Consider the following 27,930-nt stretch of genomic DNA (forward strand, 5'->3'; position numbering starts at 1 on the left):
ATAAAAAGCAACCTTAATTTAGTCAGAATGAAGTACTTTAAAGAAAGGATTTTTGGTTTCTAAAAATTCTAGCAAAGCCAAGAGTAGTCAACCACAAGACTATTTTTTCTACTATGCTATGATTTTACACTTACTTACACTCCAGCTGACACAAACAATTCTTTACTTAATTAATAGCATCTTGAGCAATTACAAGCTGTTTCCATTTTATCTATTTCAAAGGGAACATTCAGCTTTTAGGAGATTATGCAGTAATTAAAGCACTGCACTCTCTTTATTGAGATTAGACAAATTATAAGTCTTTTACTCATCTGAACTAGATTGTACTGGGATCACTGTGGCCAATTACTGAACCATCGTCAACAGAATACACAGTGTATGAAGTTTTCTTCACAGTGCCTGAAGATTTTGGTTTATAACACAGAGCAACTCATCATCAGGAAACTGAATTTACTATACACAGCTAGGATTCCAAATCCAGGTATTACCCGGGAAAGTGAAGAATTCCCGACTATTCCTGGCATTGCCATTAGAGGGCCTGTTACTACAAGAGAGCACGACAGGCTCGCTTGAAACGAGTGCAACAGGGTTTTCTTTGTTGGCTCTGCACGGCGTGAGGGGCAGCAAAGCCACGGACCACACCTCACTGGGAGCTCCAGACAGATGGAAAACATATACTAAAGGCAAAGCAATGTTGAGGCCAACATCTCCACTACACATTTCACACTGTTGTGGGGAACAGTTATGATTCCTTACCCTTAAATACATCCTCTTGCAAAAGGCATCTGTGGGTTTATCTGTCTTGTAAGCTTTTGCAAGGGTGCCTCTGATACCCATCAACAAGTCAGGCCTTAAATATAGAATACACCTCAACATTTCCCAAAATTACCCCACCCACATTAGGTTCCTTTCATTCCCCTGCATACAGAGCTTCTTTTCAGTTTGTAATAAATTCCATCCACCCAGGTATCACATTCTTACATGGAAACATGCTCCCTCTCTTGCCCCCATCAAATTTAAGTTACTCCAGACAGTGTGGGGAAGGGATAATGCAGTGAGGGAAAATCAGGGAACACCCATCTCCTTGTGAGAAGCTAACTGGATTCTTCCTCCCTGTTCCCACCAGGAGGTCTGATGGCAGAGGAATGCCGCTGCTCCTTGGTGAGGAAGCCCACAAAGAAAGAGTATCCAAAAATATATTCTTTGTTCCCAGACACTGAAGTTCTGTACACTTCTCCTCTTCAGTTAAGCTTTGCTGATTCCCTAGGGCATTTCTGCATGTATTTTCAGACCCTGTATTCCAAGCTTCTCTTACAAGCAAGAAGAGTTAGAAGCTTGCTCTCTTTTTAATGGAAATTAAGATTCTCAAGCGGAACTTCTATTTCAGGCACTGAGGCTATAAGGAGATAATAAAAGAAAACAAACATGCAAGGACTAGCAGAGTTGTGACTACTACATAGCACCTCTTCAGGCCTGGCAATAAGATCCTCAACCCAGCCCTTGTTAAAGTCAAAGGGAGCCTTTCTTGCAATGGCACTTTAAAGAAATAGAAGAAATAAAAAGGAAATGCAATGTGCAACTCAAATTGCACCTCTGTAATAATTTGGAATTAACTGATACAGTGCTGGCCATATGTAGAAGGAGAACAGTGTTTGGTTCAGAGCAGCACAGTGCCACTGTTTATCTGGCAGGACTCTGTTCAACTGTGTTTGCAGCAGTGACTAAACTAAAAAATGAAGTGATAAGTAGCAAGAACATAAACACGACAGCCTCCCAGAGAGAAGTATCTCAGAGTGAGGTACAAGTACGTGAGATAAGACAATAAAGTAAAAAACAACAGAATAAGCTTTTCTCAAAGACCTTCACTCCTTCACTAATGCTCATATGGGGAAATAAATAATGTGCTACTGCTTTCCATTAGTGTGCACACCTTGTCTTACTTTGAAACAGCTGGTGAAGTGTTGCAACCAAAACAAACAAAGCAGGGGATGAGTGTGTATCTTACAATGAATTACTGCCCTTTGAATAACAATTTTTCACATTTTATCATAAATATTTACTGACTCTGAAGATGATCTGAAACAGAATTAATTTTTGGAAACAGCACCTGGGCAGCACTGCTGCTTGTTATCTGACCTAAGAGCCGATTATCTTTTTAAGATGCAGGGCAGAAAGGTGAAACAAAACTGTATTTTTACCCTGCAGGTGGGCTTTCATCATCTCAGAACCCTGGAAGAAGTTGTCCCTGCTCTGTATTCTGCCAGTCTGATTTTATAAAGACATGGGCTTCAGTAAACCAGGAATGACTGCAATGAAGCAAGTTTCACTAATGTAAAATGGATGGAGAAAGAGAAACATGCTGCCTTCAGAGAAAAACTCAAATCATCACCAAAAAAACCCCAAACTAACAAACAAACAAAACCACCCAACCTTAATCAAAGAAATTCCACATAACCAAAAAAAGGTTTTAGTGGAATGGAAAACTGAACACACATTCCTTCACTCCTATACTAAAATAGGAAACAGAGATTTAACCAACCAGCAAATGAAGTTGTCATGAAGAACAGACATGAAGAATACTATGATATATTGTATAATATAATATTAGGAAGGATAGATGTACACTCTGCACTAGAAGTAATTGAGTGTTTGCTAAAGAGGGAATAACAGAAAAATCTTGAAGTGAATTACTGCAACTATGTAATGAAGGATTCAGGAAAACAATCACCACATTTACATTTATGTTCTTGTCTTGCAAAGATCTCAGCAATTCTCAGGGACATGAAACAGGGGTACAAACTCTTGAGTAGCAGAAAGTGGACTTTTGCAATGTTGAGCAAAAGGACCATTTGCCTGTAAAGTGAGCAGGGCCTGTGGGTCACATCCTGCCTTTCTGCAATGGTGCTGGTGGTTGTGCCTGAATTGGGTGTTACTGGCACCAATTACGAGAAAGGGGATCAGAGGCAAAGGGAGTAAATCTACAAGTGAAGTCTCAAGAGACATTTACTTTTCACATTCCTGTATGCAGGAATGCTTAGAGGAGCTATGAATTACACCAGAAACAGTCATGGTTTGAAACTAAGAACCATGTAATCTCTGTCTTGGAACACATTTTAGCTCCAAGACTGCCAGGGCAGAGCTGATACAGAAATGCTAAAGTGGTGTCCTGGGCAGAGCACAACAAACGGCACAGCAGATTTTTGCTGTCCCAGTGAGAGAAAACCAGAGCATAGCTACATTCTAGCACTTCTACATCCAAAGCACTGCTGCATTCCAGTCTGAATACATAACTTTGATCAATGTATTGAAGCAAAGTGAGCTGCCAGGCCCTCATGCCGTGCATACCTATGACTCCCACTGATTGAAACAGGAGTGCTGTGTGCATTCAAAAAGCACATCCCCCAACAACTCTCTCCAATACTCATAAAAACAGCCCAGAAGAAACAGATTCTGAAGGAATGAAGATTCATATGAAAGCATTTCATATGAAAGAAAAAAAAAAGGAAAAACCCACTGGGCATCTACAAACACAGTCATTATTCTCTCCTCATCCCATGAAATTAGGAATCTTAAATGCCTACTATACATACGGTGTGAAAGCAATTTATCAGTCTGTCCTTTTAATGCAGGATGTTTGCTTTGGTGAAAAAAGGCAGGGTAAAAGAAGGGGCAAAAATTCTAATCCACTGAAGAAAACATCTTATTTAGCCCACAAATTCCTTTTGATTTAGAAGGTGCCTTCAGGGGGAAGGGGGCCTTTCTACCAATCAGAAGGCAGTAAGGCAGTTTTGATTTTTGTATCCTTATGCAACTTTCTAAAGAAGATGCTTAAAACTGCTCTAGAAAGGCTTGTTTAAGCTTTCTTCCCATTGCTCTACGTGCAAAATGAAAGCAATCATGACTGGCAGCACAAGATCAGTTTGTATGTAGAGAAACAGAGCACCTACCCTGAAAATCAAACAAACCAGCCCACCCTAAGCCTCCAAATTTGGACACTACACATGCACACTGTAAAGATCTACTATCACTATAAGTAAGTGAGCACTAGTGGCTCACAAGTGCTGTCTTGACAACAAAACCAACCTTTTCTTGATATAGTTTGTGGAGCCAGGTAGAACATTCCTGCTCATCTTCTGGGATGTCCTCCAATGGAATCCGCCTGCCAATGGTAAACAAGAGAAAATGAAGAGTATTAAAAACTCTGGCTCCCATGAACAGCACTTGCATTATACAGACAGATTACCTGACAGGAGACTCGCTATGTTCTTCACATTTTTTAAAAATTGTGCAACACCTACAGCACTTCAACAAGCAAATAAAGAGGATTTTGAAGCAATCTGTGACCAGCCCACTGGTCCACTACAGCTCTAAAGCAGGTATGCTGAACTCCTGATCACTTGTACACCACTTCTCCAACCCTTGTAGCATCCTACGCTCCAACCCTACATCATCACATGCCCTGAGTGCCTGTAGCACAGGTGCTGCTGTTAAAACCTCACCTGGGAATTGGCTCTTTCCCACTGAGATTATGGGAAGCCATTGGGGTATTTGTAACTTATAGAAACAATAATGAAAACGAATCCAAGTTATGTTTTTTTCATTAAACAACCCCCTTCTTGGTAGGGAGGGTGCAGCAGTCGAATACATCAACAACTGCACCACCAGATGGGAACAGTCCTGAGCCTGACCTCCACCAGAGGAACTGGAACTGCCTCTGAACTCCTGTGCCAGAGACAGGTATAAAGCAACTCCACCTGACCACTTGGATGGTGTTTGGTATTCTGGCCAAGTAAGTGACAAGAGGCCCCAGTGGTGCTGCTGAGCTAACAGACACGCAAATGAATAAAAAAAGACAAACGAAAAGTTCTGTAGACATTTATGGGCTCCTCACATACTTATAGTCACAGAACTTTGCCAGAAACACTTCCCAGCCCAAATGAGTTTTTATCTGAAGTTCTGTGAAGCCAGGTTGGTAGGGATCTGCTTTCTGTTACCCACTTGAAAACATTCCCTTATTTGACCAATTGTGATTTGAAGTACACACCCTCGTATGCTAAAAGAGGAGCTAAAAAGGAATTAAAATATGGATTACTTGCCTTACATATAAATCTGCATGATATTTCTTTCCATTTAGAACTCCCAGCAATGTTGGATTTTCATTATTTCTAAAATTAAGGGTAGAATCATAGACTGCAGAAACTACAAGAAGAGAAACAGGTTATGTGTTTACTGTAGTAATACAATGGAAACAAATTATTCTCTCTCAGACAAGGAGAATATTTAAGTAAGTTATCAGCAACAGCACCACAGTTTGACCTGTCACCAAGGTAAAAATGACAATGAAATATTCAGCAAGCAGATTTTAAGATGCCAAATAACCAGTGGCCCTTTCAGGAACTGCACCAGCAGGATGGAAAGGTTTGCTCTCCATCCACCCTCTCCTTCTTCCTCCTCAGGTGCAGAATGATGTGCACAGGGAACATAGTCACAGCTTCTGACAGAATACACTTAGGACTTCCTAGGAGCAAAATGACTACAGAACTATTACCTTTTTCAATTCACTGTGAATCATATAACTACACCCCTAAATGTGAGGAAACAACCAGGCAGATACACATTTTATAGACAGCAAAGAAAGGAACAGGTAAAGTGTGACTAAGAATAAGGTAGTTATTCTTTGACTAGAATGGGTAAAATGTGTGTCTGAGAGATGTCCTACAGCAGGAGGTCTTAATGCAGCCATAAATCACCAGGGTCCAAAGCAGCCCCCAGCTCCTGTCCATTGTTTGGTAAGTCAGGCACTTGCTACAGAGCAAAGGCAGAGAGCAGGACACAACACATCTTGTGTGAGCTGGCTGCTGCCATGAAGACATGCAGATGTGAGGAATGTAATGTAAAAGTTTTGCTGAACAAAACCACAGAAAAATTTCCAGCGTTGAGAAAACTGTTTTGTGCAGCTCAGGACTGAGTGGGAACAGTAAAAACATTTGCAAAGGCTGATGGCAGATAAACTGAAAGAGCAGTAACAAGCACTTTCTACAGAAATAGCATTCACTGTTTAAAACTGCATTAAGCATTGCAAAAAAAGTTTATTTGAACACATCATTAGATATACTGTTTTCCTGATGTAAGAAAATTAGCACAGAACAATTAATTTTCCTGACACTGAAATCAGCTGTGCATCATGATAAGAACTCTAAGATCAGTGACAGCAAAAAAGCTTTTCTTTTTTGTCACAAAAGTGACTAAGAAGTACTTTCATGTGTAACCTGTTGTGTTTTAGGTTTTCTGCTCTAGAGTTTTGTGATAATGAATAAAAATGCATGTGATGAATCTTTATTGTGAGAGCTCTTGACCCACCCAAGAAAAACTTTTATTACACAGGACAGATTTGCTCTTGGTTTTGAAATCTCTCTAGCTATGAGAGATAAATATGGTTTGGTCTCAGCATTCAGCTCCCAGAAACTCACCACATCATTTGTTACTGCAAAACAGAATTCATAGTGCAGAACAGAACAGCCTGGCTTCAGTGCTGAAAGGAAATCCTGAAACCAAAGGCCAAACCCCTGTCATTGCAAAAAGACTCTGTCCCTCCCTAACAACTCCATTCTTTTCCTACTACAGCTGGGTTCTTAGCCCAAACTCAAACTAAATGCAAGCCAAAATCTACTTCAAGGACACAACTCTCTCTGTACAATACAAGTATGAAATTTCATAAATTATCTGCTTCCATTTTTAAGCTTCTTAGTGTAGAAGGATTTTACTAATCTACTCTAATTTACTAATCCAATGTAATTGAAGGAAAACAAGAGCTCAGTATGATTTATACAGTGTAAGCTTCTTAGTTTATTCTTTAATAGCATGAGATTATTCTAACAACAACAAGGATGCAATAACACAAAGTATGACACACACAACACTTTTTCATCCATCTCTTACAAGGCATCTACATTTGAGTTTTTATATGAACTGGGTTTTTGTTGCAACACACTGGAAGACAGCTCTCCTGCTCTGAAAAAACCTTCTGTGGAGATGGACAGGAACATCCATTATGTGCTGACAGTCACACAGTTTTCCTTTTTTTCCAGGGTAAAAAAATGCTATTCTAGTTTGCAACTGGTCTGTAGTTTGATATTCAGTCCAGTCCCTTTTAATAACACACTGAAATCTTTTGGTGCAAAGCAGTGCCAAACCCAAGACAATGACAGCAATACGCAGGAGCAAACAGACCTCTGTTATCCAGATATAACTGAAAATTAGAACTACAGATTTTAGCTTTCTCATCCTGAGAATGCAGGAAAAGAGCAACAATAGAAGTGTCCAAGAAAAAGTCTGCATGAAATTAAAATTTGCCAGAAAGCTTTGACAGTCAAAGCAGCACTAGCATCCTGGGTGACACACTGGAACTGGTTATCATTAAACATGGATTTTGTAATTGCATAATTAGAATTGGACATCTCATGACTTTCTCTGAATGATGAAGAGACCAGAAAATTCACATTTTAAAACAAGTAAAAAAATAACTCCAAAGTATCTTGAAAACATTGCAACTGTCTCACTTTCAGGCTAATACAAGCAGCATTTGAGAAGTTTTGCTTCAATTGTGAAGTGTTTTTTCAAAGGAGTTATATTTTAAAACCTCCTTTCCATTGAAAACCAAACACAAATATTTGAAAGTCTTTCATTTTTGTCAAAAAACCAATTAGGTTTTTTTTGTTTTGTTTTCTAATCTCTGTCCAGATTTTTTTCATATCATTAACTTTTGGTTCCTTCTACAGCATTCTAACAGAGAGTTAAGTACTTAAGAATTTAAGATTTAATTTCTTAACTTTAGCCTAAAAAATCTTCAGATTACACATCCTGAGAGGATTTTTCTTACTTTGATTGTCCTCTTGAATTTCATGCATTATTTTGTGGCCATTGTGGATTATGCCAGGATGAATCACTTACAAATCAACCTACAGGCAATGAGTATGGGTACATGCACCTTCATAACAGCACAAAACGATCTGAAGACTGGAAAAGGGAGAAGGTACAGTGAAATTCACTGTACTGCTGATGTGACACCACCTTGACACAATCCTTTGATCTAACATTTCATTAATATGGCCAGTTTGAACAAAAATCACTCATCCTCTCAAACTTGGTAACTTGCTCTGGATGATGACTAGAAACCCACTTGAAAAAAAAAAAATAATCTAGGATTAAAGTGCAGCTCATGGGAAAAAAAAGTCATTGCAATACCCCCGAACACCGTCATACTGAACTCCATGAGAATATCACCCTGGAATTTATTCTCATGCATTTCCTTTCCTAGAAAAGCAGTTCCCAGCAGCACAACTGGAGGAAAAGGTACACAACAAAACTTGGGCTTATCTACAATCCTTCATTAAATACATTTTTAAGTAGAAGTCTTAACGAAATAAAAACAGCAGAATGGAACTGCCCAGTACACAGCCAGGCAATAAAAGGAACAGCTAAATATATCTTTTGCAGTATTTATGACATTTACTTCTAGTGTAAGTAATGGATGAGTGTTATAGAAACAGATTTGTATTTTCATTTGCTTCCATGAACAGTACTGGTAGCAAACAGCAATTTATTAAGAAACCAATTTATTAAGAAGTATTCTATTTCTAGAAACTAAGTTCCTGGGGACTGTATCTGTCACACCATACAGGTAGGAATGGTCATTGACAAAAACATCCGAACAAGTTCAGAAAATATTAAAATCACTTATTTAAGAATCAAATTATGTACAGAGATCTGAATTTGTGAAAGTAAGTCTTGGAGGAAAAAAGAATTCTGTTATCACTTAGGAAAGAAATTAGCTAGGAGGGCAGGTTCTTTACTCATTTTGCATGAAAGGTATTTTTATCGAAATACATCTGCTTATGCTGACAGATACGGCATCACTGGTATGGAGGCAGCTTCCAATGTATGCACATGGAAAAAACTCCTTGCGAAACTTTTTCCAAACAGATGGGCTTGCCAGTCTGATGTCACCAATGTCTATTTCCAGTTATTGCAGAACTAGTTCAGAGCTCCTTCCAGAGTGACTGCAGCATGCAGCATTACGAGTTGATGCAAAATGTTGAAGAGGACCAGCCTGTGATCATTGCTACCATGGGTGAGTTACATCTACAGCCAGAGAAATCAGCATCTACCCATCCTATAGCACTACAGCCTCTGACAAGGTGAATCACAGCCTTGTCAGAAAGGAGGGAAAAAAAAGGAACAGAAGCTCTGCCACACCCAGCTGTGAACTGGTCCCAAACATGTGACTCAGCTGCACTGCTATGCGATGCTGCAGCTACATCCCTTAGCAAGGCACTCCAGCCAGGCCCACCAGCCTTGTGGGAGAACAAAAGGAGCATTAGCCTAAATGGCAGAGCCCAAAATGGGCTCAGGCAGCTCAGCACCAGTCTCTCGCTTTTAGACATGCACAGGGATATGACCTGATTTCTAGATAGAACTTATATTTCCAGACTGTCAGAAGAGACTCCATCACATTCTCTATTTAAAAAACATGCATGGACTTCCTTGTTATCTGTACATAATAATGTTACAAGGAGTTCTAAAAAAATAAGACATTGTTTACAAAGGCTTTTCAGATGCTCTTCACATGTACCCCTTGCCTCTAAAGGAAAGAAACTTCTAGTAACCCAGGCAGTAACCCTTCTATCTCCCTCTCATTGCAAAAAGTATCAAGGCAATTAAAGCAACAAACCCAGAAGAACCCGCAACACTAATCTGGGGTCATCAAAACCTCAGAGGTTTGTTTGTTGGTTGGGTTTTTAAGCTCCACAGTTTTTGCTGAAACTGTATATGAGAAGTTATGACTGCTTCTCCTTGAGCCTTCACAGGGAAATACTACTTTCTTCCTGGCCTTACACTGCTTGATCTAGCAAGTCACAGCTGCTGGGTTGAGGCAGTAGCATATATTCCCTAAATAAATACGTAATCTAGCAACCTCAGTCTTCTTTTTCTGAAGGTATTTAAAATATTTAGGGTACAAAAAAGTGTTATGGTAGTGCATTGCATGAATGTCTTAAACTTTTTATAAATGTCACTTGGGTTCCCTAAAATTGTTTCCTTTTGAAACATTTTCCCACAAATCAGCTACTTGTCCACAATCACACCATATTTTGCTTTTATTACACAGAGCAGTGAAAAGGACAAAACCACCACTGAAACAACTTGTTCCCAATTCCCAGCCGAGGGCTTTGGAGGCCACAGTTTTGACTCATCCCTTCATCTGTGCCTCAAGTCTACTACTCCCTTGCCCTCAGCAGAACAGTCACCCTTATTCGAAGGGCAAGGCTAAACTGTGCTCTTAAGGGGGTTGCTGGATGCTTCACATAACTTACCTCTTCTTCATGTTTCAGAAAGGATCCAAGCTATGCTATCCATCTTGGGGGTGGAAAGTTGTGGCTGCCTGGGAAGCTACAACAGTGGCATGATCTACCTGGCTTGCCAGAGGATATGTAGAAGAAATACAAGAGATAGCAAGACAGCTGACTGGGAAGCTTTTCTTGCAGCAGCTATCCCAGATATGCCACATGAAAACATGTCTTCAAAGACAAAAGAAGCTTTGACATTAACTTCAGTCAAGCTAGAACATTTTCTTCTAAACCAGAAACAACTTTTGTCTTTCTTATATATCAGCTGTCTAACACAGAAATCCACCAGACCCCAAAGACTCTGTAACACTATGGATATTTAGCAGTCTTTCCTTTGCCCACGAAGTACACAGCAGAAGACTTTGACAGATAGTATTAGTCAAAGAATATCACTTCAAAGGCCACAATTGCAATGTTCTTACTGATGTCACTTTAAAGTTGGCAAATGCAAGTAAACATAAATAAATGGGGAGCTCAGAACAATATTAATGAAGAAAAACTTACTCATGTTCGGTAATGTGGAAATTGTTTATAAATTTCACCTATGTGTATCTTCATTCAAGCTCTACTTCCCTTCCTCAGCTCCATTAAGAAACTCTATAGAGCAAATCTATACAGGAATTTAAAGCAGAATATTTTTTTATTTAAAATTGATGTTATCTGAGGTAGATATTTATACCACAAGTAAAAATTTTAAGACACACTGCCTCAGACTCTCTACTGATGCATTTGCTGCATTTAGAATAGAATTGCTTAGCAAATGCTAAGAAACAGCATCCTTTGGCAATAGGTACAAAATAAGCAACCGAGATTCCTCAACACAGAGTCACAGTTAACAAAACAAGACAACAATAATAAATTAAAACCCAAAAACCTAAACAAAAAAAACCCCAACCTAAAACAACTCCACAAGTTGATCCAGGACTTCGTGAATAAAACCAGAGGCTAGTGAAAAACTGGTCTGAAATCCTCCCAGGATTTTTCTGCTAGGACATGCTACAGGGAAAAGAACAGTATGGCAACCTGGCAGCAGTTACAGGAAATAACCATTTAGCATTGTCCCCTGTGACTTTCCTTACCTACATTTCTCAAACACTGCACGGTGACAGCAAATCCTTTTGTTCGTGGCAGGAGGTGGTACTTGAGCTTGGGCAGACCTTTGGCTTCAGCCACCTGCATGCTGATCTGGTGCTTCTGTTCTGTGAACCTTGTGCCCTCGCAGTGAATCAGGAACTAAAACCAAGAGAGAACTACAGTTAGACGGAAGCTCAGGTCTTCTGCTGACTGAGCAGAGGTGTCTCTAATTCCCATCAGCACAGCCCAAACTAACACTCCTAGCAGGGACTAACACCTAGCAGGTGCAGCCACATACACATCTAGGTAATCTATTTGACTGAAGTGAAAAATCCCAGCCACCAAATAAAACCCCCAAAAATCCCAACACTCATCCGACTTGCCATTCTCTGGTTTGAACTTCAGCCTTTAGGCTTTAACATCTGATCTGCAACTTGCCATCAGAATGACTTGATTTCTCTAAATGAGTCACTCCAGCTCTAATGAGCTGTTAGAGAACATTTAAAACATACTCCTGTTGCAAATCTCTGATGGTGAAGTGTTCAAGTATCATCGCGTCTAAAACTTGCTAAGTGTCTAAACCAAACACATTTCTAGGAAATGCTTCAGTGCCCAGCTTGTTTGCCCTCACTCCAAGCTGCTTGCTTTCCCTATGTCATGAGGACCACGGACAACTTCAGCAGTAACTTTGATGCCAATGAGAGAGCTGGTAACAGATGTAAGGCAGCAGATGCAGGACAACTGAAAGCCCCATGCTCTTAGGAACTATACAATGGAAGTGCTCAGACATGAATAATTACAATCTTGCCACTGGCAGGCAGGGCAGAGCACACAGATCTTTGGAGATTTACCATTTGCTCATCTGCTTTCTGCCAAGCATGAACGCAAACTAACATATCGGAGAGCACTGCCAAATCCCACAAACTAAGTCCTCATAATCCACAGCAAAAGTGTAGCCAAAAAAGACAGAGAGATTGAAGGAACTAGCCAAGTAACTAGCCAGCTTCAGTTCAAGCTCATCCAAGAGCGCTTTTACTCGTATCACAAGCATAATGTTATTCAGATTGGTGAGACACAGAGAAACAGGTAAGAAAACCTCTTTAGTTCACTTAGAGCATGCTTTGTCTGTCTACCCTCCAAGGTGCTATTGTTTTGCCTTTTGACATTATGTCATCATACAAAGGCAAATTAAAACCTCACACTGCAATAACCCCAGGTGTACATCAACAATTACCTCCCTTACACAGATACAGTTCCTTTTTAGCAATCCCTCTAACAGGAGTATCTACAGGATGGTGGTGGCTTGTGCTCATTGATTAGAGCTGAACTGCCTACATGTATAGGAAAGCCACAGAGCACAGGCAAATCTCTGGGAGAGAAATGGAAACTAAACCCCAGAATCACCCCTTTGCTAGACACACAGCCTCTGCCTGGAAGTCCCTTAAACATCAAAGCACAGAGATTAGTTTTGATTGCCTAGCACTCATTTAAATCAATGACAATTAAAAAAAGAAGTTTGTTTCACAGTATGAGAAATACAGAATATACATCTTCATGAGGCAACAGCAACAGTTTCTGTAGGCCCTAGGGAGGCTGCTTAAGATACCATTTCTTTAACTGAATCGTACTCTTGCCACCACTAGTGCAGAAGAACTACAATTTTTATGATTTCTGAGAAGAGAAAAAATTCAAAGGCTTTTCATTCTCAGACAAGGAAATGCCAGGCAGGGCCAATACTAAAAGATTATGGTGATGCAAAAAGTAAGACTTTCTTGTTACTTGAAAGGTGACACCAATCCTCTCTCTGGAACACAGCCAATGGCTCCAATGCGCCACTTCCCTGACCAGGTGGGTTCTACTTCCCTACAGGGCCATGTCTGACCAAACACCTTCACAGGAATGGCAGAATCACAGGGGAGGAGAAAACACTAGTATGAACTCTGCAACCTAAGGTGAGAGGGGCACAGGTATTTTTGCAGTAATATCTGTAGGGCTCTATACTACAGAGAAGAAAACACACCACAGTACATGGGAAATTCCAGAGAGAATTCAGAGTATGCTCCTGGTACTCCCAAGGAAGTTATTGAATCAAAAGTCTCAGGAACAACCTGGCAATCACCACATATTGTCTGTGCCCTTCACTCCTGCTGAGCACTACAGCACCTCACATCCCACTTGCTCATCATCACTCACCCAAAAGTTTTCAGGGTAGTCCCGGAGGTTCAGCAACTTCTGTACGACTGTTTTCCGATCTTCCTCCCATTTGCGCTTGCAGAAGACTATCTCTAGGAAATACCACATCCAGCCAATGATAGGCATGTAGGAGAGCTCCTTCTTTGCAAGCACTTTAGAACTCTGCAAGACAGAATCCAAGCAAGTAAAACAGAGTTAAACCACTTAGGAGTTCACTTGCACAGTTAGACGGTAATGTTTCATATTCATATTGACCAGACCCAGTTTTCACAAGTGTAAAAGCAAAACAAAGTTTTTCTCATATGACAGAACAGTCAAATCTAATCTCTGCATGAGAGATATCTGCATGAAAGACTTCCAGAATATATGTGTGTGTCTTTCTCTATCCTACCCAAACACTGAAACACAAAAGGGAAGCCAAATTCCTTCAAACATAGAGGAATTCATGCAAAAGACCCAAGCCATATCAATCAAAATCCTTAATTCAAACAGATTCTGGCAGTGGCAGCTCAAGTTCCTTTAAGATACCTGGCAGCTATACTTCTCCCCAAAGCTGGGGCAAACATGACCAAAACAAAGAATGAAAAATAGAAGGAAAAAAAAAAAAAAGAGGAAAAGAGAAAAAAGAGAATGGCAGCGTCACAGAGTCATTGCTGCACAACATACTGATGCTATGCACACATGGTTTACCAACAGAGGAAACCTTAAACACTAGAAACAACAGCAGTAATAAGAATATTTCATTTGTGTTTAGTTTTGTTTATGGAAGGGCAGAAATACTTACAGTAGTGAATTTCTCTTCAAAGCATACTTCTGGAGTACGAAAACCAAAAAAACACTCTTCCTGTCTCACAGGTGTGAAAGACACTGAATTGACTGGACCAGACACTCCAAGAAATCTGTGATTTATCAAGCATTCAAAAACTGCTTTAAGTTAATCCTACTCCAGAATTTAACTCTTTGATCATCTCAGACTAACATTCCTTAGGACAGGAGAACTGATGCCACTTGCTCTTTTCCTGTCTTCCAAGCCAGGCTGCCTTGGTGAGTTCTTACATTTCACTTGGTTATTTAATGAATAAAATGACACGTGTGTGTTGTGTTCATACAGAAATTGTTGCTTCAGCATTTCCTAAAAAATAGTGACATCCTTAGAAGACAGATGGGAGTAATTACAGTCCAGTTTCTGACCATATTATAAGCTAGCCCATCAAAGTGCTCTGCAGATGGATTCCAGGACATGGCATTTGACTAGAAATTACTTATTGGTAGAAGTTACCACCAACAGGAAGTATTTACTTTTTATTTTTTCAGTCACTGTTGTTCATTTGGCTGCTACAGGAAGAGACTTGACCTAATTCTTTATCTCAGCTCCTTTTTTTCATCTGCTCTCCTTCCTTGAGAGGGAAAATACCTTAAATAATTAAGCTATCTAAAAGCTCATAAGACTGGAAGGCAAGTGCACATCACACAGCTCCACTAGCAACTGTTACACAGAAGCAGAACAAATGATGACAGAGAGTTCCATTTCTAAGGATGCAGGAACTATCTCTATCAATTTAATGCTTTGTAATAAAAAGCATTTGAGAATTTCATAATTTCAGTGATGGGCTCAGATCAGGACTCTAAACTCAGGGGAGCAGGACTGCTCCCCTGAGAAGCAGCTGTAGTAATTTCAGTTTCAAGCCATGTTTTACATTAGTCCTTATTACATGACAGCAGCAACACTGAGCCCAACCTCCTCTTTCAGCTCCCCAAACTGGGTACAGAGAAAACAGGCTCTCCTTTTACCACTTCCCTGCACAATGAGGTCAACAGCAACCCTGTCACATCCCCCTCCAGTCCCCACCCCCACAAAAGAGAAGAAACCTCAACATGTTCTTAAAGTTTATTTACAGTAAGTGTTCAGCATTTTAAGAACTACCACAAACTAATCTAAGTGTACTCTGCATACAGTGAACAAGGCCTCCAGAGCACAGTGTCAAAACAGACAATGTTATAGTCCTCCTGCACAGACTTTAAAATGCAGGAATTATAGTCCAAAAAGCTAGCTAAAACGACTATTTATCCATACCTATTTTTTAATGCTTTACATATTTTCAGAAGAGCATGAGTTACACAAGAGGCAGGAGAGAAGTTGCCACTGCTTTCCCACACCCTCCTCAGTGAAACCAAGAAACGATGCTGTGAGAGAAGGTGTTCCATAGCACAGGTATAACCACAAAAGCAGAACAGATGTCCGGACTCTTCCCTGGGGCACATTTCCCATTCTTTTACTGTGTCGATGCATTTTTAAAATTCAAAGGCACTTTTTTGAAAAGGCACGTGTGAGTACGACTCCTTAGATGCACATAAAAATAAAGTAAATCACCTCATACTATTTTATGCACCCATCTGTTCTAGGAGTAGAAGGAAGGCTAATGACAACTAATTAGAGAAAGGAAACTCCTCAGTGCATTATGCTGGCAAGACTGCTCTCGTGCAGGAGGAATACATTCAGAAGCTGCCATACAGATTATGGAATGAGATGCTGGGAAGCAGTGCTGAGGAAAGGGACCTGGGGGTCCTGGTCAGCAGAAAGCTAAACATGAGCCAGCAGTGCCCTGGCAGCCAGGAGGGAAAACCCTGTCCTGGGGAGCATCAGGCACAGCTCAGCCAGCCAGGCAAGGGAGAGGATTGTCCTGCTCTGCTCTGCTCTGCTCTGCACTGGGGTGGCCTCACCTAAGGTGCTGGGGGCAGTTTTGGGTGAGACAGTATGAGAAATATATTAAACTATGAGAGGATGTCCAAAGGAGGGCCATAAGGATGATGAAGAGCCTTGAGGGAAAGCTGTCCAAGAAGTGGCTGAGGTCACTTGGTCTGTTTAGCCTGGAGGAGACTGAGGGGAGACCTCATTGCAGTTGACAACCTCCTCATGAGGGGAAGAGGAGGGGCAGACACTGATCTCTCTGGTGCCCAGTGACAGAACCTGAGGGAATGGCCTGAAGCTGTGTCAGGGGAGATTTATGTTGGATATTAGGAAAAAGTTCTTCACCCAGAGGGCTGTTGGGCACTGGAACAGCTCCCCAGGGAAGTGGTCACTGCACCAGCCTGGCAGAGTTCAAGAAACATCCAGACAACACTCTCAGGCACATGGTGTCACTCTTGGGGATGGTCTCGTGCAGAGCCAGGAGTTGGACTCGATGATCCTTGTGGGTCCCTTCCAACTCGCTTACAATAACTCTCTTACAATAACTTGAGCTACAATCTGTCCTGTTTCAGTCATCTATTCATGCACAGCTCCTGTAAAAATACCTGGGGGGAAAACGCAACTCTAGTTAATTTCAGCCACTAACTTCTTTACTGAAGTGCTTTGGTAAATTTGTGACAGTTACCTCTAACCTTCAAATTCAGCTTGTTCAACAGAAAAATAATCATTAAGAAGTGCTGATTTATTCCACGTAAGCTGCCTTCTTGAAGCAAGTCAAACATTTTCAGTGCTCTGAATGGTGTAATTTCAGCAGATGTTTGATGAAATAACTGCTGGATAGGGACTACTTATCTACTATACTAGCATTTTAATGCAGGTTAATTTATTTTGGCCAAGTTCATTCAAGTAAAATACCCATGAAGTTCCCCCTTTGTGGATCACTGCAGCAACATTACATTAAAAAAGTATTTCTACAAGCTTGCTTTAGTGCATTTACCCAACTATGCTGCCAAAGAAAGAAAATCTTGATTCTGTATGTCCAGTCTCAGTTATTCAACACCTCTTTGTTTAAAGAACACAACAAACAGCATGAAATCAATGTGCAAGCTGAAAGTGTCCAATAAAATTTGTTGCCCAGTTTTAAAACAATTTCATTTAATTCAATTTCATCTGTTCATAGCTGCAAACCATTAGCAGCAGCAATTTGCCTTGTAAGTGTTTTGCTCTTCAGGCTGCCCTCAGCATTGACATACTTCCAATGATTCCAATTGCTCTACTTTTGAAATGTATCACTCCTTCATATTATACTCTCTGGGATATCATGATGGCAAGGTATGTTTCTTTAGTCCCTCAAAGCCATCATTCCAGAAATTTAGTTAGGCTCCTAATTCCTCATGCTTTATATTGAATAAAACTTCTCCATGCTGGAAAGATAACAGCAGTATTTTGGAAGATAGGTGCCCAAGCACATGCTAACGTACTGTGTTAAATACAAATGATAATGTACTTTCATCTGCCTACAAGAACAGTTACATTGTTTAGAATCACAGAATCATTTCAGTTGAAAAGACCCTAATGATTATCGAGTCCAATCATTAACCCAGCACTGCCAAGTCCACCACTAAACCATGTCCCAAGTGCCACATCTGTGAATGTCTATTAAATACCTCTAGGGATGGTGACTCAACCACCTCCCTGAGCAGCCTGTTCCAATGCTTGATAGAATTCTCAGTGCAGAAATTTTTCCTGCTATTCAATCTAAACCTCTCCTCGTGCAACTTGGGACCATTTCCTCTCATCCTATCACTTATTACCTGAGAGAAAAGACCAACTCCTCGCTGGCTACACCCTCCTTTCAGGCAGTTGTAGAGAGCAATAGCATACCCCCTGTGCCCCCTTTACTCCAGGCTAAACAACCCCAGTTCCAGATTTATCTCTAGCAAGCCTGATTTTGTCCCTTACCCACGTCAAACCTAGTTTAAAGATCTATTACTATATTAAAATGCACAAACAAACTACTGTGCTCACACACAAGACAATAAAATAAAAAAGGATCTTCTCACACCAACATTTAAGGCCACACTCAGCTTTTCCAACAGCAAGCTTCAACACAAGCAACTTAAATAAAATTAAATTTCCTGACATATGAAACAGATAGCCAAGGTTAAAACCAGCAGGTTTAGCTTTAAAGCACAGGCCATTTTCCCCAATATTAATGTCTTCATCTGAGACAAATGGTTATTAAAATTACTAGAAAAGCTATTTTATTCCTGCTTCATCAGACCAAACAACAAAGCAGTGAATCCAGGCAGGGAGCATATTAAAGTGCTTTTGGTAAGAATCCTGAGTAACACCTCCCTCCTCAGAACTTGCCTGTGTCCTGATTTTAAGTTCTGGTGTCCAGTGGGTCTTTTTTCAACAGGATGGCTGGCAACACACCTTGAAGAAACTAAATGCTGCTAATGCTTTTGAATGGGCACACAGTGGCTAGGCTGTCCTCACTAATAAGGTAAATCCTAGGACTGGAATGTCACAGACTGAAAAAGGGAAGGACACAGCAGAGTGCACGGACCTGTCACCAAGACCACACTTCTATTTACACAACAGAGCAGCAGCCAGACACCAGAGTGAGCATCCCCCCTGCCATTGCACCAGCATGGGGTGGAAAATCAGAGCATCCACAACACAACCACCAGAGTCACCCTGACTCAGGATCATACTAACACCTCTGTCTTCTACAAGGAAACACTGGAGTGGACAAAGCTGTGTCCTGTTAGGACTATGCTGTTTCCCACTCCACTGAAAGCCAAGTTGGCAGCCCAGCTCCTCCTTCCCTTGCAGCTTGTTGCAGCCACCTCTGCAGCAGGAGGAGGCAGGATTCAGCCATTCCCATGGACATCCATGCTGCCCATGGCCTCATGATGCTGACTCGACGTCAAGGATCCCTGTATACCCTCCCTCCTGCACAAAACACCAAGGTCTGGCAGCACAACGAGGCGGGTATGTGTGGCTGATGGGTGCCAAGGGTGAAAATAAACAGAAGGAACCCTTCATAAAAACCCCACAAGTGGAATACAGATGTAAGTGATTGATAGCCTGGGCTGAATGCAGGTTTTCCTGAAATCCCTGATGACTTTAAATTTTTGTTAAGTTTGCTTCCTTCTTCTATTTTCCAACAACAATAGACGAAATCATATAAATTTTGGTGTTGCACAGTTACACATCTGTAACTCCAGTTGCACAGAATCGAACTATAGCTAGCAAGATTCTTGGTAGCTACAGTAACTTGCAAGAGTAAAAGCAAGCATAGCCTTTCTTCTTTATGTGATTTTCTCCTTCTCCACTACTAATGAAGAGATCTCTGGCTCTTACTTGGTGCTGTCAACACAGTGCTTCCTTGGCTTTTCAATGGGCACTGCAAAAGTATCATACTAAAGAAAAAACCCTAAAAGTAAAATATCTGTTAGAATTGTCATTCTTTTTCTTCCCTCTTCTTCACACATACTTCTCAAATTCTTAGCACTTTATTTGGTTCTTTTTGCTGAATTTTCTACCAGACCCAGTAAAAAACCTTCATGAAAGCAGAGAACCTCATGCCATACAAGCGCAAGATCTGAGCCCTTAGAAGAACATTCAGGTTCACAAAACTAAAAAGAGGCAAGACACTATGCCACTCCCACCCCATCCCCCCCAAACTGCAAAAAAACCCAAACGTAAACAACATGGATAAAAACAAAACCACACCGAAAGAGCCTTATGCACAGATTGAACTAAGACAGGAAGGGCAGTTTTCACATCATGATTAAAATAGAAGAGTGAAAAGGGAAAGCCTTTTTTTCTGGTGAACTGAAGGGAGGAAGATAGGTTTAAGGACATTTAATATTGTTTTCAAAGAAACCAAAACACTGTCTGGCTTTCAGCTGGAATAGAGCTGATTTTCTTCCCAGTAGCTGCGGTTTGGATTTAGGATGAGAATAATGTTGGTAACACATGGATGTTTTAGTTGTTGCTAAGCAGTGTTTACACTGCATCAAGGACTCTCTGGCTTCTCACCACCCGGCCAGTGAGTAGACTGGGGGACACAAGGAGCTGGGAAGAGACACAGCAGGACAGCTGAGTCAAACTAGCCAAAGGGATATTCCATACCATATAATGTTATACTCAGTACATAAACTAGGGGGAAAGATGGCTGGGGGCTGCTACTCAGGAACTGGACTGTGGTGAACAACTCCATTGTGGATCATTTGTTTCATACACTCTGATTCTTTTATCACCAGTATCATGATCATTATATTTGTTTGTTCCTCTTCTGTCCTATTAAACTCTACCTCAACCCACAAACTGTATCCCCCCAGCTCTCTCCCCTATCCCATGGGGGGCAGGGAGTAAGCAAGTTGCTGTGTAGTGTTCAGCTGCCTGTATGGTTAAATCACGACAACTAAGCAAAAAATTACTACATTTAATGGCTTCATTAAAGACTTGTTCAAGCTGTAAAATACTGAGAGTTTGAACACATGCTTGTGACACTCTTAAGAGTGTTGCTGTTTGTCTGCCAGAGCTGCAGGGCACAGCTGGATGTCACAATGAAGCCATTCTGCCTGCCTGCTGCAGCCAAGCACAGCCAGCTCCAACTCCTTCGGCTCTAAGCTGTCTTCACCTTCTCCCTCTTCCCCCTCCCCAGTCATCTCTCCTTTCTTCACCGGATTAGCTATGGCAGAAAAGAGACAGAAAATGTATCTAAAACATCCCAAAACAGAGCAGACAAGCATAACAGATGCAGGAGACTGCATGTGCAAGATTTTCTATTCAGCAGCAGTGGACATGAGATCACCTGAGTAAGGTGTTGGCAGACACCTAAAGTTTGCACAGAAACTTCACCCAGTATACAACTAAACGTCAGTAAATATAAACACCCACTGGTCACAAAGTCCCGGAGCTACAAAACACTTGAGGCTGCGACAACTTAGAAAGCTCTCCTGCCTCTTTCCTGTAACTATCAGGATAGTTAGGGCTGATATTTCCCTAAATATCAGCCCTCAACATAATGGTTCTTACATTCCTAGTTGTGCTGCCACACCATGCCCTGAAACTTTACACAGTGGAAACTCCTGTAAAGCAGCACAAGTCACACCAACCTACACAATCACCTACTCTTGCACTGCCCCAAGACAAGCACCAGTATACTAGTATGGACAATTCAATTAGGAATGAAAATGATTATGTGGTGTTTTCTGTTCAACTTTTTTTTTTAACATGGCTTAAGATGATCTTCGGCTGGTTGCCCCAAGACAGAAATGCACCGCTTTGTTGAGTAAAGACATCTATGCAAATGAGAGCACATGGAAACTATTTCATCCAGGAACAGTTTCTGGGAAGTAAAACCACAGCACATTACTCAGGCCTGAAATAATTTCGTGTTGGTTTTTTGTTTGTTTGTTTGTTTGGGTTTTTTGTTTGTTTTTGTTTTGTTGTAAAAAAAAAACCTAACCAAACAAACAAAAAACCAAAAAACCAACCAACATGTATCAGTTCCTAAAATAATCCTAAGATTAGCATATGTACAAACTGAGTAATAAATGCAAGCATCCAAAAAAAGGAAAAAATATTTTCAGTTACTGCAGCACAGTAATTTCAACAGTTGTTTCTATGTGGTGTTTTCCTTATGCATAGGGAACATTATAAAAAACTAAACCAGAATCCTGATTAACTTGGAAAACTATAAAACCAAAAAATTGCAGCTAGTGATATTCAATCCAACCACACAGCAACAATGTAAAACAAGGCATTTTTAACCTTTTAGGCCCCTATTACTTTGTACAGAAACAAACCTTTCATTTTCTACACTGGGGTTTTCTGAAGAAGCACCTAACCTTCTAAAGCACAGCTTTATTTAGAGAGCTGAGGCCATTTGGCTTACAAAATTAGACAGACTATACTACAGCACCACTGTTTTTTTGCACGTACATCTGCCTGCTTGGAACAGGTTTCCTTAAATTTCCTACTGCTCCAAGCCATCCTCCAGCTCTGTGCTCAGGTCTTACACAATATGGTTAAAGTGTTATTCAGTCATCAGAAGCCAACAGCCATTTTGGTTACATGAAGGGCCTCTAAATGCTTAGGCTCATTTTCCTCCACTTTTAAGGCCCCTTTTTGTGTTTTTGTTAAACAGACTGTCATTACTGTATTTTCAAAGTGACTGGAGTGGTGCCTAAATGTCCAGAAAATGCAGAGTCCAAAGGAAAGGCCACAAAAAGAAGAGGTTCACACAATCCAAGGTCAGGACTTTTGACAGTGGCCACTATTAAAGCTAGAAGAATGCTGCAGAAGACTGCCAAAATGAGTCATTAGTCTTTTTTCTTATGAGGGACAAACCCTTATCTAAATCCTTTACAGACAGAGAATATTGTCACCACCACAGAATGAAGTCAGGCTGATTTAGGCTGGGGCTGGAATTATCCCCATGATCTGACAAGGGAAACAAAAATGCAACCCTGAGAACAAATGCACATTAACTCCTAGCTTAATGTAGCAATGGATTCAACCATGAGTAACTCATTCCTCCCCCATCTCTTCCTAGCTTTTTGCTGGTCACTGCTTTCACTGAAGATGGCTGCTCATTCATTCTGAGAGAGGCTGGCTACATCATTCAAACTCTAGCTGTGGATTTGTAGGACTACACTGGAAAAAGCAAAAAAATTCTGTAATTTACTGGGAAAGAATCACAGGATAGCTCATCTTTCTGCAGCGCAATGAACTGCAATAGTTACTCAGTAAGCACACAGAGAGAAAGAACTCTAATGATCTCCACAGATTAAGAAAATAACTCCTTCATCAGCTCTAACTGCAATGCTTTTAAAATTTCTGTGGTTTCCCAAGCCATCCTGTCTCCACATATTTGCTTTGCACTGCTTTAGGTTCACCTCTAATTCTGGACAGCAGCTGGGTGAAATTCAAGCATGGATCTGTTAATTCAAAAACACAATTAACTTATTTTGGGTTTTTTTTCCATCCACGGAGATTTATTTTAAATACTAAATAACTCACCCCCAAGACCCCAAATCTCTCACAGAAGTTCCAACCACAGAGAAAGTCAATTTCAAAGTTGTGATTAAGGATTACGATGGCATTCTCCTTCCCGTACTTGTGGTAACTCTCTGGGTCAGTGTAAAGGGTGCAATCGGTGCCTGACCACCATTCCAGCAACATCACCATCTCTGAAATAAAGAACAAGAAATATGTGAATGTACACAGCACATGCAAAACTGCAAATTAGTAACGTTGAAAACTTCATTCACCTCAATGGCATGTGGCAAAGAAGGGCTGTAATGAAGAACGGGTAAGAAGGCTATTTAAAACACAGCTACCTTTATAAGCTGGAAAATGGTTTCTCAGCAGTATCCTAGTGACTATCATATGCCTTCCATTTCCTATTTGCTTATCACATTATCAAGCACAGGCTTGTATTGTAGGCTTTGTATTTGTTTTGCTTGGAATTTAAGTCTGACCACAAGGCTTGTGAATCAAACCTTTATTTAGTGAAATCGCTCTGGTCTGGGGCACAGGAAGTTGAGGTGATTCAGTAAAGCCAAGAAGCCCAGAGAGCTCTATCTTCACGGAGATGGAAAAAGAAAATCTAAAAGCAATGGCTCTCCTCAAGCAACCCACATCTTGAGCTGGAGGTACTGTGGGACTAAATGAAAGATGTCTGTCCAAAACTGAAAAGAAAGGCATTAAGGGACACATTTGCTTCCTGTCAAAGCTGTCACAAAAGTTTTGAACCAAAGCAAAGGTCTAACACAAGGGGTTATTCTTTGTTAAGTGAAACATATCTCCCCTCTCAGAGCAGAGCTGCGCCACATGAATGCCTCTGCTGGAAGGATGAGACATCCAAGATGCTCTCCTGGCTTAAGACAAGCCTGAAGGTACCAAAAATCCTCACTCACCTCAGGGAAGATCAAAACCAGGCCAGTCTTTGAAACAGTTTTGAATTCCTTTCCATTTTGGTCCCCTACTGGTCACAACTAGTGACAGAAAACAGAAACCAGCCAGGAGCAAGTCTACTTTTTCAGTCATCATGAGTAAAATTAACTGCCTGGAGGTCTTGGATGACATTGGACTGTACACTGGAGAACAGGCATTAATGACATGAATGAATTCTATCTAACAGTGTTACAGCCTGACTAATAGACAATGTCTATTCAGATAACATTACCTTAATATGAAAGAAGTGTGTTTATGATACAGATAAATGACTGACTTGCCAGTCCACCTGCTTATTTCTAATCAGGGAAGGTGACTACCACTGCAGCAGGAGCACATATTACTCAATGCATGCTATCAGGCATCAAAACAATAGCCTGAGATGTGGAGGGAGACTGAAACTGCCATAAGCTGACGAGGGAATGGCAGACTTCACTGACTGGAAACTAATTTTTCAGTGAAAGCCAAAAGATGTTCACGTCTCAGTGAGGCAGCTGTGAAGATACAGAAGCATATACCTTGAAGACCACTAAGAGCTGCCTTGTGAAACACACTCAATTTTACATCTTTCTAAGGGTGCAGCTTTCTATTAAATTTATGCCAGAAATAAAAGCCATCCACTCCCCAAAACAGAAAAACTGAGTATTAGCTGGGGGAAGAAAACCCACCCCACACTGTAATTTACAAACTTTTACGCAATCTACAGTCAGATCCTAGGGTAGAGCACAATCACAGAAAAGAAAGGAAACTAGTGACAGGAAATTACTGGCTGCCACATAGTTTTCCTTCTTTTTAACACCTACTGCCATTAAGTCAATTACAAAAAAAAAAAAAAGAGAGAGAAAAAAAAGAAAAAAAAAGAAAAAAAGGCAAAAAGCAGAGAAGACAATGGTAAGGCTTTCTTGACAAAAAGCCAACTTCACCTGAGAAAAGTCATCCCACTTCAAGTTTGGATTTTTTATTTTGTCTTTTCCTAAGGAATCTGAACAAAACTAGTAACCTATCATTAATCTCACTATACAGGTGTGCTACATACACAGAGCTCTTTGGTTTTATATATTCAGTTTCAAACATATTCCAAAAAAAGCACAGGCAAAAATATTTCTAGCTGTGCTTTGATTTTTCAGGCTTCACATAAGCAGGATTTTTGTTTGAATAAATACTGCAGAAACAGGTCCCTATTCCTCACCTTACATGCCATTTGTCACTGCTGTGCTCAGGCAGATGCTGCAGAAACACAAAGCAGGCACTGAACACCACTGCATTTCAATACAGTAAATACCATATGCCAGCCTCTGAGTTCTTAATGTGTTTCTTTCCCTCATCTTCCCCACTCTTTCTTTCCCCTTGTTCCTAGCTCCCTTTCTTCCTTTCTCCTTGTGGATCTCAAGCAGTGATTAGTAGTGTCAGTTTGTGCTACTCTTGCATCGTGTCACCAGCTTACTTCCCCACAGAAATTTATTACCCAGAAACTTGCTGTGGTAGCTCAGCCACACAAGGTCACTCGTTCACACTCCTTCCTTCCCTCTTTCACAGTACAGAGATGATCAGAGGAAGCTTCTTCCTTTTAGACCTGTCATACTGTGTAAGCAGAAATCAATTGCATAGGAGGAAGAAAAAAGATTCTTTGGCTCCCAACCAGGGCTGATCTAGGATTTCTAAGGCTCCTCCACACCCCCTCTGATGAGGTTTCGGAGTTTCAAAATCACCACTGAGTTGATAAATACATATTCAACCACATCCCGAGGATTCCTACCTTTCAAAGCAATTCCTCCAGTGACACTTTCAAACAATTAAGGCAAAGGAGAAAACCCAAAAGAACTTGAAATCTTTGTTCCCTGCTTTGAAGGCAGAGTCCTTGCAGTGCATTACAACTAGCTTCAGAAGAAGCCGATGGCAGGGAGAAATCATGACTTCAAATACCTAATATGGATACTCTGTGTGCTTAGCAATTTTGAGGCTTTTACCTTTCTGAAATAAAAAAGAAGCATTCATCCTGCTTCAAAGAATACCCCTACCTCTTGTGAGAGCAGATCTTCTCCTAGCCCTGCACTGCACAAATCTGAGCTGCTTCAATGCCTGTACTTCTCAAACAAGTAATTAGGAAAAAAAATCTCCAAGGCAGACCTGAACTATAAGTCATTATATGAAAAATAACATTCAAAGGAAGAAAGGAAACACAGTTTATTGAGACTTCCACCTCAAAGTTTTGCAAGAATGAGTCATTGTAACAGTTAACACTGTTCTTCTGTAGAAGGTGTTAGTAATTCCTTTAGCTAACTATTCCTGATAAGGACCAGATGACCTACTGTGGTTCCTTTCAACTGTAACCACTCTGTGATTATGTGATAAACTATGGAAACATTTGCTTACAAGACTAACTATAAATTATCCACTTTAAAATGCCATTAAAAGCATTTTAAATACAGTTCTGTATTGACTCAGTAAGTACAATAATTTGAAGATCTCGGGTAAGTGTGTAACCGTATTTAAAGAGCTACAGAACTGCTTCCCTCCATGACATTCTTCATTTCCTTTGATCTCTTAATTTTCTTTAATCTGTGTATCAAGGCAATACCAAGAAAAAGAACTCAGAAAACTCTTATGGGAATATATGGTAAAAGCAAAGCAAACTGTCCAATACAAATAAAAGCAAGATAAGTGGGCAAGCTGTGACCACTGTTTCAAAGAGCAGAGAGAGTGAATGGCTGCATGATGAATGACTGCATTACACAGAAGATTGAGGAAAGCATTTTAAAAAATGAAAAAATAAGGCTAAAGACAGACTCACAGACAGTACAGTCTAGAATCTATGCCTGTCTGTGGAAGAATGACTTGCAACACTTACTGCCTTTCCAGATTTTCAGACTGCTCCTATTAGGTGCACTTCCTTAAGCATTTTTCATAGAATGAAATCTACAGGTAACTAAGAAAAGCAAGTCTACATCTTCCCTAGACTACTCAAATGCCCGTTGTGTATCACAGACAGGGTTAACCCCCGAATGACACCTACGACATTAACTGCAAAGCTGCCTAAGAGGTTTTCAAAATACTTACAAGTATTCCTTACGCAGGCTATTCTAGTGTTTCACTCTGCCGTCTAACCTGATCAGGCATTTATTTCTGGTTTTTACTTCCTTCTTCTCTGCAGGAGCTGCAAGTAGTTATAAAGATAACTTGAAAGCAGGAATTCTGCTGTAAGCTTGCATTGATTAGGTACATGAAACTGAAGCTCAGAGCTGGAACATGATTGCATGTCTACAGGAAAAAGACTTAAAAGAACTTATTATTATTAAAAGCCATATACATATTTCCTGAGAGAGGGAACAAAAACTAATTCTTGGGAAAAAAAAACCCCTGCAGCTGGAAAGTCAAGCAATGCCTTTCCCCTTCCCCAAGGTAAGTGGAAGGTCATTCAGGGAGCTGAGCCAGACAAGGCATCAGTTTTCCAGCCTCAAACATTCTCTTCCATTCTTTACATGAGCAACACATTCAGGTTTTTGCACCAATGAGGTATATTGGCATAATCTGGTTGACTCCAAGACAGGTCCTGATCTTCTGCATGTAGGAGAATGCTTAGGATGACTAGTT

General features: G+C 40.6%; 1 protein-coding gene across 1 annotated transcript in view; it reads right to left on the bottom strand.

Moving 5' to 3' along the window:
• AGPAT4 (1-acylglycerol-3-phosphate O-acyltransferase 4) overlaps nucleotides 1–27,930 on the bottom strand; it is a 70,360-nt gene that overhangs the window by 8,436 nt on the left and 33,994 nt on the right. Inside the window, exons 3-7 of the mRNA XM_085055317.1 lie at nucleotides 23,404–23,573; nucleotides 13,671–13,832; nucleotides 11,483–11,636; nucleotides 5,097–5,199; nucleotides 4,084–4,159 (exon numbers count right to left, since the gene is read on the bottom strand). Of these exons, the coding sequence (XP_084911443.1) occupies nucleotides 4,084–4,159; nucleotides 5,097–5,199; nucleotides 11,483–11,636; nucleotides 13,671–13,832; nucleotides 23,404–23,573 (665 nt within the window). The remainder of the gene's footprint in view (nucleotides 1–4,083; nucleotides 4,160–5,096; nucleotides 5,200–11,482; nucleotides 11,637–13,670; nucleotides 13,833–23,403; nucleotides 23,574–27,930) is intronic.

The sequence above is a fragment of the Lichenostomus cassidix genome, chromosome 3 (genome assembly GCF_008360975.1).
Source record: "Lichenostomus cassidix isolate B80296 chromosome 3, HeHo_3.0, whole genome shotgun sequence".
Lineage (NCBI taxonomy): Eukaryota > Metazoa > Chordata > Aves > Passeriformes > Meliphagidae > Lichenostomus > Lichenostomus cassidix.